Here is a 13921-nt window from a genome sequence, read left to right on the forward strand (position 1 = left end):
TTATGTTGAGGTACAGTTTGTGTGTGATTGTGGGAACACCAACAACATAGGAGAATAGCTTGGGTTTCAAAACATTTGAAAACATTATTGTACAGTAGATATTGTGAGACTTTTCTGTCTTTGTTATTTGACAATAAATTAATCCCAAAACTAAGACTAGTGTCCCTTCGGCACCAAAACTACCTACAAGAGCCATACGTTACCAAGCTGAAGTACAGTGCCAATTGGAGGAACCATCCTCATCAGTAATGGCTCAGTCCTGCTAGTGCAAACCTAGCCACAAGGGGAGCCATTAAATAGCAATTTCAGGACTCCTCACTTCAGCCCCTATCCTGCTCAGTCCCTATGCTGCATGTGCTCGTTTTGGATTGATTGTTGAAAACTACACAGAAACCAACCCTGCACTGCACAGTCTGGTAAAGATGGGTCACTCTGAAATGCTCTTCATGATTTCTACACTTTTTAAAGTTTATTACTATTTGGGTCACATGGAAAAAAAAAGTCTTAGAAGGTTTTTGGACGAATTACTGAAATATATTATTCAAGATTAAATGTTAATTTTAAAATACTACTAAAGTAAACAAACATATTTCTAATTTAAATTTTGTGCTCAAGTTCAGACTCTTATTTAATGCTAGTTACAGCAGAATGGGTCCCATAGATTGTACAATTCTAGAATCTAGAATGTAGATTGTAGAATGTGCTGGAAATGGTGTAAACCCACAATTTCCATTGGCTGAGAAGGAATCAGGGACGTATATATAAAGTTGACTGATACTGTTCAAATTGCCATACAATATCTCAATCCATTTGTCTTATAGTACATTGTATAAAGAAAGTTGCATGCCCATTGTGCCTAGTGTTAATAAACATTCCCACATTGTAATTCTTGACATCTTCTTGTCTCCTTGATGTTTTGCCCTGACTCCAGTCATCCCTCTTTTGCAATCATTTAAATCGCATCCCTTCCGTGAAATTCTTCTGCCCTTTGCTTTTTTTTTACATTTTTAGTTTTGTAGTGGAACGCAATTCTTCTGAACAAACAAATAATAACATTGAACTGTGATATTCTTGATTTTGAGATTCTCCAGATAAACTGCATGTTCGCCCGATTCAGCAGGCTGACTGTAAAAAAAGAATCTGAAGCTGCTTTTCAAAGCCTGAAAGTTTGTATGTAATGAAGGGCTGAAGGGCACCACGTTGGCAGATGGAGTCAGTACTGGATATTTCTGTTTCCTTGGGTCAGTTATTTTAAAACACAGAGATACACAAATTATCCTCATTCAAGCTGTTGACCAAATTAAGCAGATTTCAGTTGGGTTCCATTGAACAGCAAACCTAAGCAGCACAAACTGAAGTATACAGTATCTTAATGTATTCATGCATTATTGTGACTGCACAAATAAACTGGTCTTGATTAACTCTTGTGTGCATGGTTGTGATTATATACATGTCTGATCTTCCCTTATACAGTATTTGTATTCACTGTAATGTGTAGATTTTTTTTTTGAGTTATGTATTTTCCTTGTAATGGTGTTTATACGGAGAACACTGTAAGATACCATTTGTAAGACCATGTATGTCAATATGGATAAAGGCATCTGCTTTATAACTTAATAATAATGTACAGCTGAGGCCTAGGAGAGAGGCAGGACAGGTCATTTGGAGCAATAACTCCCCCCACACATAATCCTTATACCCCTGGTCTGGGTCAGTGAAAGGTCAGAGAGTCACTCGCAGGGGCTGTGCTGGTTAGCTCAGACGGTGTCACGCGAAGGTAGCACTCTGCACTCGGGCTGTAATAAATCTCGCCCCTCTCCGCAGTCCGCTCTGGGCCTTTGCACCACCGCTGCTGTCCTCCCCAACGCATTCCACACATTCCTGCCCGCTGACTGTACTTTGCATCTGCTGCGTTCACAAGGGACAGCTAAACACAAGGGGGGGGACAAACCCCTCTGCCCCCACCAACACCACCACCAACACCGGCAGACATACATTAACTCACTGGCACTCTTCTGCATCTTTTTTTTAAGTGTAGTTGGTCTGCGGGAGAGAGGAATCCTTCACAAGTGACTGTGATTGCAATGGTAGCCTCCGCAATACATAGAATGCGTATCAGCGGGAATAAATTATTAATATTTTGAAATTAGTGACTTAATAAAACCTTCCTGCACTAACTACTATAGTGTGGCAAAGTAAAATGTGACAAGGTAAAAAGCGGGGCCTTAGTATTGGCGGAAAGTATTTGTGCAAAACAACACAGAGCATGAAACAGAGGAGACACAAACACAGCAATATCGAATAGCTTGAGTTTGTCCAGCATGCAGACCCAGACAGCAAAGTACTCTGGGGGAACAAGACCTAAATGTTAAGGGAGCTTGTTATAATATGGAAGGGTTTACTGATTTATTTATTTAAATTAGATAGTGCAAGTAATCTGGATGGCTCGCACATAAATTAGCACAAGGGGTCATCCACTACACTACAACTAGTGTTGGAATTTTTTCACAGTACAAAAACAATTACTTACCTTTAAGCTTCTTCACATGTGCAAAAAAAGATCACAGTATGAACAAAGCATAATTCTTAACAAATTGCTTAATGAACACATTGTCATTTCAATCTCTGTGTTATAATTAGGTGTAATTATCTGCATAGATTTTGTTAACGTTTCCAATTAACAGTTTTGGGAGGAGAATGATTGCAAGAACAGCAAGGGTTATTTCCAGTCTTCCCTGACTGGGGTTTGAAACTGTGAAAGGGTGAGTGTAAGGCCTATATATAACTACTGCAAAATATGAAAACAGAACAAGAAACAGAAACACGAACAGTGCAAATCGAGATTCAGTGAGTAAGATTAATTTCAGAAAACAGGATGCAAAGCAGTCTGCTTGTTAAATGTTCAATAAAGGCAAAGAAAAGGTTTGAGGAAGAATTTATATAAACATAAATAAAACATCTCTTCAAAGAAATCCTTAAGACTTATGTGTGAAAGCCTGAATTGTACATTAGTTGTTTTGATATCTATATTAATATTTATTTTGTGACCCTTCCCAGATACAATTAGCCAAGTTGTTGCATCAAGGAAACAAGAGAAGACATTAAATGTACATTAGATTAAAAAAAAACTAAATAAATAAATAAACAAAATTAAATTCTTAGAAAATAAAAGTATACCATTTACAATCTATGGCCTCAAAAATAATAATAATAAAACATTGTTATGAGTAACAACACCTAAAGCTGATCTGTATTAATACTCAAAGCCACACAGATGCACATCTGCTGTCCATACGCTCCTATAACACATGCTCCTATCGCTCAGGGAAGAAAACAAAGGTCACATTTAGTGAAAAGGAATCTGTTGGCTCACTGTGATTTCCCCTCAGATACCAGCAAAGCAGCTATTGACAAGCCCATTTTAAACATCCAGCTATTTCGCTCCCCTGTGCTATTAGCAGCCAGCTATCTGTGACTGGCTTTTCCTTTCAGTCTCTTATTTTAATTTCATTATCTTTACAGATTGCCTGGCAACTACCTCGGTGAAAAACAACCACTGGCAGACGTACGGGGGGATAATCAGGCCTCCAGCTGAAACAGCTCAAACAGAGGTGGTAACGTGTGACAGACCGCGGTTCTAGCCTGACCTGCTGGTCAAAAACCGTGACAGTCTGTTTGTTGCCCTGATTTTCAGATTTCTAAAACCATTAATGTTGCAGGAAAGGACAGGTTGCCTTTCTCACCCCACACTCAAGTGTTGTCTGAGTCGGCTGCAGTACTAGCACTATTTCCTTGCATTCTTCACACATGTAAGATAATAACAATTAGAATGAGGTGAGATAATCCTGACCATCAAAAGCACATCTAGTGAATAAAATCTGAACAGGGGCAGACAAATTGGGAGAGCGCTGGCGAGACGGGTCCTAATATGTGAATCGGTGAGCTGCTCCAGTCAGGAGTTGTGTATTTTTGTATTTCTTGCTCCTGCTATAATATGTGAACTGAGAACATTCTTTGTTTCATTCTTTCATGTCTTCCCTATCAGGTTTAACACAAAAAACAAGGTGCACTTGAGTCTACTTCAGGGTTCAAAACATTCAACCAAAAACTAAAATTAGAGATGTTATTTGTTTGTTTTGTCCTCCCTTAGGAGTGTATGATAAGGCATAATTAAAGAATATATAGTGGATGTTTACATTAAGTCCTAAATAAATAGATATACATATTTAGGCATTATATGTTTGGATTCAGTACCGTCTGAAGAACAAATCTACATGTGTATCTCAAATATGCAATAAAACAACACAGATACATCTTGAGGAATCAGACAGAAATGTTAGGATTAAATTAAATTGCAGCGTTCTGAAAATACTGTAAGTGTCTCAAAATGCAAACCAGGAAGTGACTCAAAAGCCTCAATGTACAACAAAAGCTCAATGAAGTCTGCATCACAATTCAGATTTCCGAAGCTGGCTTGTTGAACATCAAAACTAAACAAAGGGGTTTAATAAAATGTACCATGTTTCTTTCTGCACCTTTACAAACACAAATGAAGTCATGAAATTGTATAAATCAGGAAAATCACTTTGAAACCAGCGTATGACAATTATGATATTACCAATAGCAATGGCACAAACCCCCCACCACTGGTAACTGATTGAACCATGTGCCATGAGTTAGGGCAGCAAGCCTTTGGTGAGGCCTTTATTGTTAATGGCCTGTACATCTTCCTACACTAAAGCATGACACAAAGCTGGGGATGTTACACAATGGTTTGGGGGAACTGTATGAAAAGTATTTCCTGTCCACACAGAACATCCCAGATCTGGAATAGTGAATCCCAAAAGGCCAGCCGAGTCCAGGATTTCTCACTAAACTAGAAACTGTGCTGTGGAAAATGTTTGTGATATATGTACCAGCCTCCTCATTTGTAGAAGCATCGTTTCACATGCCATAAATCCAGACTGGGCTGAAGGATTCATGGTGTACTTGGGAACAGTGGCAGCCAAGGTGAAAGGCGAAAAATGCAGACTGACAGACAGACAAAGAGATTGACTGTCAGACAGAGGGCAGACTGAACTATTAGGGATGGAAGGCGGGTGGGGGGTGGAGGTGGGCTGATAAATCACAGAAATAGCAGGGAACGGGGGGCTGAGAAGACACACAACAGGGACAGGTGCAAACCGAGTCGCAGATACAGTGCAAGACATGACAAGTACCTTGGTGTTTATTTGTTTCTCTCCCCCCAAACACTCAAAGGGTAAATGTCTATTCTGGTTTCGAGTTACACTCGGATCTGCCTTGAACTCCGATCGAACCGCATACCATTCCGTGCGAGCCGGCACACTCTCCACCCGGGCTCACCCTGCCATAACCCTGGGGGGGCTGTCCCACTGCAGAATCTCACACCTGCCCGACACTTCAATGCCACCATTACTGCGGGCTTTATAAGGTTTTAGAAATTATTAAAGGGCTGGGTCAGGGTTGGCCTTGATGTCTCCTGTCTCCGTGGACAATGGGAAACACCAAGGAGGTTATGACCACCAGAACATGCTGTATCTGTCTGTCTGGCTTTCATTTTGAGCAAAATGGAAGAAACCTTTTATGTTGATGTTATGTTGCCCTCTTATTTCTTCATGTTTTTGTTTTAATTATTATTAAAAAATGAAAAAAAATGGAACAAGGCCTCAGCAATTATACATATTGCTGTGTATTTAGTAGCCTGCTGTGCCATCTATTGAATGAATGTATTAATATACAGTTCAACGTGTGAAAAAACGACACCATCTAATCCTGGGTTGAGTAACTCCGGGGCGGCCCCAGGGTGACCCACCACTCACATTGGCCTTGCGCTACAATATACGGGTTACGATTCACTTTATATTTCTCAATCGGTGGGGAGTGTTTAATCTCAGATTGAAAATGACAATGTGAAAGTAATTTGATGCCTAGGCAATGTATTGTTTTCTCTGGGTGTGTTGTGTTATACTTTATCCTAAACTGCTGAGGCTAATGGTTTTAATGATATCAAGGAGTAAAAATGCATTTGGCAAGCAAGAATTTATCATTATCAGGATTCTATGAGTAAAATATATTGTGTCAATTATACACAATCAATTAGACTTCTGCCTGTGAAACACGTCCATCTGCCATTGCTGAACTACAGCTTACTGGAGAACCTCATAACATCTTATACATTTAATTCAGACAGCAGTCCAATAGTAGCCTATCTCTGGATTATGATGAATGCATCAAAGCATTCTGTGGCCTACAGTGACTATATAATTAACATTGTACAGTTGCACCCTGAACCACCAGCTGAGACACACCTGCTACACAGAGTAAAATATCAACTTGGCTCCCATTTATGACCCCAATGACCCCTGCTAGACACTAGAAGAGATGAAAAATACATACATGTGTCCTCTTAGATTGGGATTGGCAGGTCATCCATTTTAAACGACAAGTCCATGATGCAAAGAGCAGGAAATCCTGTCCAACTGCAAGACCACTAAAGCCCAGCAACCCTTCTATGAAGTAACCACCCCTTGAGGGGTCATGGTCATAGCTGACCATGAAATATCACTGACTGGAAACAGTGCTGTCTGGATTCGAGGCCCCAGCCTGTGCTCTAATCTGAGGCTTTGACCAGTGGAACGACTTGGGGTCCACCAGTTATACAACATTCTTAGACATACATATATTGACTGGGTGGCTTCATTTATATTTGGAAGGGTCTCATACAAAATGGAGTCATGGAATAGCCGACTATAAAAATCCTGAATGTTAGATCAGGGGAGGTGATCAGCACCTTCTTAGCAAAACCCTGTAGCTGTTTTTGGAGAGACCCAGTCTTCACCCACCCTTCCTCCAATCAATGGCAGAAGACAATGTTAAAATAATCCAATAAGTGCTGCAAACAAGTAACTGAGAGTTGGGTGGCAATACAAACTAGAAGTCCCATCATGTCTCCAGGACCAGACCCTTTGACTAAAATAGTGAAGGATCATGGGACTGGAAAGGAACAACCAAGACAGGCTGTCACAGTATTGGCCAGATTTCTGGAGGTGTTCATTCTGCCAGTGGTCTCAATTAGTCTGCTACGATCCATGTGGCATATTGTAAAATGCCCTTCAGGTCTTTTGTGTGAGTGTGTGGAGGGGACTAGCGTACCGTACATCTTGCCCTCGTCGGAGAGGATGATCTTGCGGCGACCGCAGGGGGGGTAGATAGCCAGGGCCTCTTGGAAGCTCTGCTCGATGTCGGGGCTCCACACTCCCTCAGCGTCATTCTCCAGGGGCTTGTCCAGTGGCTCATTCAGCTCTTCGCTGGTCCCCCCGGGGGAGGGGGCTGGGACCCACTCTGCCGACGTGGTGCCGCTGGGATGGGGAAAGGGGGGTCAGGCCGGTGTTCCTAGGAAGACCACACAGATATTTAAGTACAGGTATAGAGCATACATTTTTACCTACCTAAATTTTAAAGTTGCCCTTAAACTGAAGGAAATTAACATGTAATGAATGCATTACACCTTAACTGTTCACTGTTTCTGCCACCTATCAGATATTACTGATGTGGATAGGAGAACTTGCATATTACATTGGATATGCCATTTCAGACAGAAGCTGCCACTAACTAACTAACTAACTAACTAACTAACTAACGCAGTGGTGGACAACCCATGGGCAACCCTTATTGCCCACAACCTCCTCCCACCAAAACTAATAATTAAGTAAGAAAGTAGTAATTGCTTTTTATTTTGTATCAATGTTTTAAGCCCTTAATACTTTGTTGATATGTATTTTAAATTAAAATGTAGCATTTGTGTTTTGTAATTGTGGTAAAAGGGGTCTTGAGGCCCAGGCAGTTATTTGACAGCTGGACATGCGGCCCCCTGATTAATTTAGGTTGCTCACCACTAACGTGTTAATAACAGTAGTAATACAAAGTTTCTGAAATCAAATATGATATATCTGCCATTATTCCGTGCAGGGTAATGAAGCAACCATAGCGAGTTTAGTGACCTGGAAAAACCATCATAACAACAGAGCCATATGGTAGACTTGTTATTATTAAAGGCTAATCCAACAAGAGAAGACCATCCTGGTGGATTTCTCACACACTAAACAGCAGGGGTTTTATAAAAGTCTAGATCTACATCTTTTTGAAGATACACTTACAAAAATGAAGAACATCAGAACCTATAATATAGTATTTACTGCAGTACACCTGGACAAATCCACATTACCCATAATCCCCAGTAAAGTGCTACACTGCGCATTGGGGAGAATCAGAATACAAGCGTGTTTCTTTCACTTCATGCTTAATATTCATGGATATAGAAACCTTTTTTTAATGTTGCGTGGTATTTAATATTTTTTACTACACCACATCATATGTGTAATATGTCCAATGTGAGTCCCCTTGTACAAAGGCATCAGTTTAATTAAGTAAGGAGCTAATGTTTCTTCTCATGCTCACTCTTTTGGAGTAGAGGAGGTGAAGGGGTTAATGGTGCTCTCAGGAGGGAAGGGGCGGTGCAGCCAGGGCAGTGAGTCAGACCACTGGTTCTGTGCGTCACCGCTCTGTGTGAGCAACAATTGGTAATCAGCCTTTTCCTTTGAGCTCACTCAATTCAGCACTTCCCATAAATCTGGACAGACAGTGGAGCACTAACTCAAATTCAGTTGTCAATTTGTTCATTTAACAGAGACACAGAGAAGCCATTCAGATGCAGTTGGGGATGAGGGAGGGTTAAGCAAACATACTACTGTTAACTTAAAAGTTACTATGTCATTTGGCATATTCTGCGGGTGATAAAATGCAAATTCGATTACATTTTTTTTGTAATGTTGGGCCTGATTTTCCAAAGTTGTTAAGGGATTTACTAATGGAGTTACAATTACATACTCACATCTTATTTTCCTCCACTAAATGGTTGCAAAAAGCCCCATACATTGTTTTAATCTGAAAAACTGCAAACTGTAAGATTTTGGATTAAAACGATTACAAATTTTAGGGGTTCACTGTATCAGTACCATATAGAGTCAAATATTTCTCACTGAATGTATGAACTTTTAAAAACTGTCCATCTAAGGGAAGAGTTTCAATTTTACTTGAATGTCTTTCAATTATCATGGAGGCGGTAAACTTTACAGCTGGAGAAATTCAACGTCTTTGCTGTCAAATTTAAAAGTTGTTTGTTTTATTCTCAGAATTTTTACTTTCTTCCCTTAAATTGGCGCATTGCAGAACCACTGGAATTGCCAAACAACGATGAATTCCACAATTACTAAATATTCAATTCTAGAATAATATAAATGACCATGTAGGATCTACAGATTTGAAGTTTAAAAGCACATAAATGCATCAAAAACAAAAACCGACCCAATAGTTTTAAGTGACAAAGTGTTCGGCAATGGCCCTCAGGAATCTGTCTTTCAGTGTAATTATTCTCAGTGACCAAATTCTGAATCATGACTTCAACCATACTGGCCAGGTCATTCTTAGTTGGGTTAATTGGCCTAGGCCCTTAATTGAAACCATTCTATACTCAGTTCTGATAGTTGGGCTCCCTAATCTTCCAGCTGGTGCTGTGGTTAGGACAGCTGGATCTCCTGTCAATAACCAGCTCGACAATGCCCCCCCATACACACAAAATCTCTGCAGCTGTTCCAGTCTACATGGACCTGTGCTCTGCCCAGACATCCCTGCAACACGGCCTTCAGGGTTACAGCATTTAGGGGCATCGATTAGGAGAGTTCTGGTCTGGCTTACTGATTCCAAGGGACTCCACTAATAGCAGTCAAAAAGCTTAGTAAAGCCTGCAAACTGAAATTCACTTAATATTTGGGGTATTGGACATATATATATATATATATATACACTCACCTAAAGGATTATTAGGAACACCTGTTCAATTTCTCATTAATGCAATTATCTAACCAACCAATCACATGGCAGTTGCTTCAATGCATTTAGGGGTGTGGTCCTGGTCAAGACAATCTCCTGAACTCCAAACTGAATGTCTGAATGGGAAAGAAAGGTGATTTAAGCAATTTTGAGCGTGGCATGGTTGTTGGTGCCAGACGGGCCGGTCTGAGTATTTCACAATCTGCTCAGTTACTGGGATTTTCACGCACAACCATTTCTAGGGTTTACAAAGAATGGTGTGAAAAGGGAAAAACATCCAGTATGCGGCAGTCCTGTGGGCGAAAATGCCTTGTTGATGCTAGAGGTCAGAGGAGAATGGGCTGACTGATTCAAGCTCATAGAAGAGCAACTTTGACTGAAATAAGCACTCGTTACAACCGAGGTATGCAGCAAAGCATTTGTGAAGCCACAACACGTACAACCTTGAGGTGGATGGGCTACAACAGCAGAAGACCCCACCGGGTACCACTCATCTCCACTACAAATAGGAAAAAGAGGCTACAATTTGCACAAGCTCACCAAAATTGGACAGTTGAAGACTGGAAAAATGTTGCCTGGTCTGATGAGTCTCGATTTCTGTTGAGACATTCAGATGGTAGAGTCAGAGTTTGGTGTAAACAGAATGAGAACATGGATCCATCATGCCTTGTTACCACTGTGCAGGCTGGTGGTGGTGGTGTAATGGTGTGGGGGATGTTTTCTTGGCACACTTTAGGCCCCTTAGTGCCAATTGGGCATCGTTTAAATGCCACGGCCTACCTGAGCATTGTTTCTGACCATGTCCATCCCTTTATGACCACCATGTACCCATCCTCTGATGGCTACTTCCAGCAGGATAATGCACCATGTCACAAAGGTCGAATCATTTCAAATTGGTTTCTTGAACATGACAATGAGTTCACTGTACTAAACTGGCCCCCACAGTCACCAGATCTCAACCCAATAGAGCATCTTTGGGATGTGGTGGAACGGGAGCTTCGTGCCCTGGATGTGCATCCCACAAATCTCCATCAACTGCAAGATGCTATCCTATCAATATGGGCCAACATTTCTAAAGAATGCTTTCAGCACCTTGTTGAATCAATGCCACGTAGAATTAAGGCAGTTCTGAAGGCGAAAGGGGGTCAAACACAGTATTAGTATGGTGTTCCTAATAATCCTTTAGGTGAGTGTATATATACTACCGGTCAAAAGTTTTACAACACCCACATTTTTCCAGTTTTTATTGACATTTAAGTCCAGTGAATAATCTGAAATGGTACAAAGGTAAGCGGTAAAGGTTACCAAGAACTGAAAAATAATGTAAATTTCAGAGTTGTATACTGTGTTGCTATACCCTGTTAAGCATCATGTGGCAGTGTTACGCACAGCTCCTGTGCATAGAAGTTACACTGTATTCCTACAATGCGCACATCGTTTGAAAGCTTATTCTCTTGGCTAACAGCGCGTTTCATTCTCAAACACATCCGATTTACAGTTTCCATGTCGCCGCCATCATTCAGAGCCCGGGGAGTAAACGTGTAGTCTGCTCTGGGTGGGGGGGGTGTCTCATTCAGACAGTCACAGATCACTCAGTTTCGATCGGATTTCTTTGCAAATAGGCTTGTTTGTCCAGAACAACCTAATGATTAATCCAGTATATATTATTTGATGTTCTATCAAACACAGAGGAGTTCAGATCCAATGATGTATAATTGTTGTGTATTAGTACACTGTAAACATTTTGAGCTCTCTATGGGTGTGTGTTGCTTCTACCAAAACATCTTGTTTTGATCAGTAGACTGTCTGGTTCCAGAATATGTCAATATTGTCAATATTTTCTGAGATTTTGTATTCCTACTCAGACCAAGCATCCCTTGCGGGGGGTATAATAAACAAATTGTTCACATCAGGGAATGCTTCACAACATTAGAAAGCTGAGAGTCTCAGCTTTCATGCGATACCAAACACTTGGCAAACAACAGTGAAGAGTCCACATGGGATTAAAGAGAAGCACATGGATTTGGTGCCTTTTAAGGGTACAGAGGGTTTTGTCAGCTTAAGGGGTTACGTTTTGTTAAACAATACGATTCCATGATTTATTTTTTATCTCCAATTGTTAATTTGTTCTATGCTTTAATTTCAGAGTACATTGAGACTTTAAACTGCGTACATTTCCATAAAAACTGGAAAAACTGAGGCGTACTAAACTTTTTTGAATGGTAGTGTATATATATATTGCTGAATGAGGCTTGTGAAGGGAGATGGGTTGGTGAGAAGCATATATGACTTTAACAGCATATGTTTCTATACCTATTTGGAATACACAACGATGTCTTTCATGTCAAATATTGTCACCGAGCACACACTTTGGTATCCAAACTATTTTGTGCCAACAATGACATGAAGATATGTGAAAACTGACTTTTAAAGCAAACAATGGAGGGAATAAAGATGTATTAAATTGTTTTCTTTATACACTCAAAATATGTTTACAACCTTTTCAATGAATTAGAAATTAGATCCCACTTCCTGCACAGTCCTGGCAGACTTGTTCCTAATTGAAATCATATGTTAGCTGAATGCTGCTATTAAACATTTGATTGTCTGCTGAATGGTGGAACTTTGCCTGCTGTTTGGAGATGGCAACATATCTTACGTCTGATTGAAACAATAACATCTCAGTGACCTTTCATAAATGACTAAGAGAAAACGGCTGTCAGGAAATGTGTCTTACAGAAGCACAATTTAAAGAGTTTGTAAGCACAAAAGGAAAAATTGTTTTTGGGGGACAATTGAGAGAAAGAATGACAAGATTGACATGGCTTTTTGTTGCAATGCACCTATCTTCAGTATTCTTCTATTGAGTCAGCACAGCAACAAAGCAAGTGCAGAATGTTTCAATGTCACATTTTATACGACAAGCTGACTTTATAACCACCTCAGCCCCGTGCAGTTTTAAACCTACCATTCAAATGTGTTTGAAAGCAAATTAATTCTAGAAGGGGCGTACAATTTAAAATCTATGAATACAAAAAAGGTACCTTTGATCAAATCTCCCCATCTAAAAAACTAAACTGATAGCAAAGAACACGTTTAATTCATTTTTGTAACACCCTTTGATTTTCCTGAAGTGACAGTGAAATAAAATCAAGTTCACTTTGTAGACAGCAATTGAAATATTCTGCTGCTTCAGACTAGGCAACATTAAACATACTCAGCCCTCTTTATAAGTACTAAAAATAAACAACACAAAAAAGGGATTTCACTGTGAAGGTGCGAAAGTAGATTTTACAACATTTTGCTTTGTAGAAAGCAAAATTTCTATTCATAACCAAATAATGTAATGGAATATTAGCTAGATTTTTTAAGACTCAGTTTCCTACATTCAATCTTTAAGAAGCAAAACAGACTATAGTTAATGAATACTTGAAAACCTTTATACTGTCTGACTCTTGCTGACTAAAACAAACAGTATACAGTATAAAACATACAATAAAGTATGTCATTCAGCTTTGAATAAAAAACCTTAACCATAATTAAAATAAAGTTATTTGTGTCTGGATCATTCCGGGAGATTAAATTTTGAAGATAAAAACTTTTTAAAACTTTCCTCCCTACCTACGTACATGAAGGATGTTTGGACCCTTTCAGAACATAACTGGTTTAAACCTCCATAGTAAAAACTGTATTTAAAATATATATCACAATAGAAAATACTTAAAACATATCACAACAATAAAGGTGTTTGATATATTCTCCATACATTTGCTGAAGATTGCTGATACCATGTACTCAATTGAACTGTACATATATATATATATATATATATATATATATATATATATATATATATATATATATATATATATATATATGAAGCATTAGTACATAAATAAGTCGTTACCAATTTAAAAAGCATTAGTACATAAATAAGTCGTTACCAATTTAAAAAATATATTTTAAAAATAATTCCATGTAGGAAGGACATTTTAAACCAGCCCTTTCACTC

The 13921-nt window shown here is 39.4% G+C and overlaps 1 protein-coding gene across 4 annotated transcripts in view; it reads right to left on the minus strand.

Annotated features, from left to right (window-relative positions):
• Positions 1-13921, minus strand: part of tead4 (TEA domain transcription factor 4) — a 37952-nt gene that overhangs the window by 21066 nt on the left and 2965 nt on the right. For 2 of the 4 annotated variants that reach the window (XM_066724395.1, XM_066724397.1), the window contains exon 1: positions 7179-7284. Coding sequence is in view for 1 of the 4 variants with exons in the window: in XM_066724394.1 (XP_066580491.1) it covers positions 7174-7180 (7 nt within the window). In the remaining 3 variants the exon portion in view is untranslated. Of the gene's footprint in view, positions 1-7173; positions 7414-13921 lie in introns of those variants that run through there. The other 2 variants (XM_066724394.1, XM_066724398.1) reach the window with 2 other exon arrangements.

Source organism: Amia ocellicauda, chromosome 15, assembly GCF_036373705.1.
Source record: "Amia ocellicauda isolate fAmiCal2 chromosome 15, fAmiCal2.hap1, whole genome shotgun sequence".
NCBI classification, from domain to species: domain Eukaryota; kingdom Metazoa; phylum Chordata; class Actinopteri; order Amiiformes; family Amiidae; genus Amia; species Amia ocellicauda.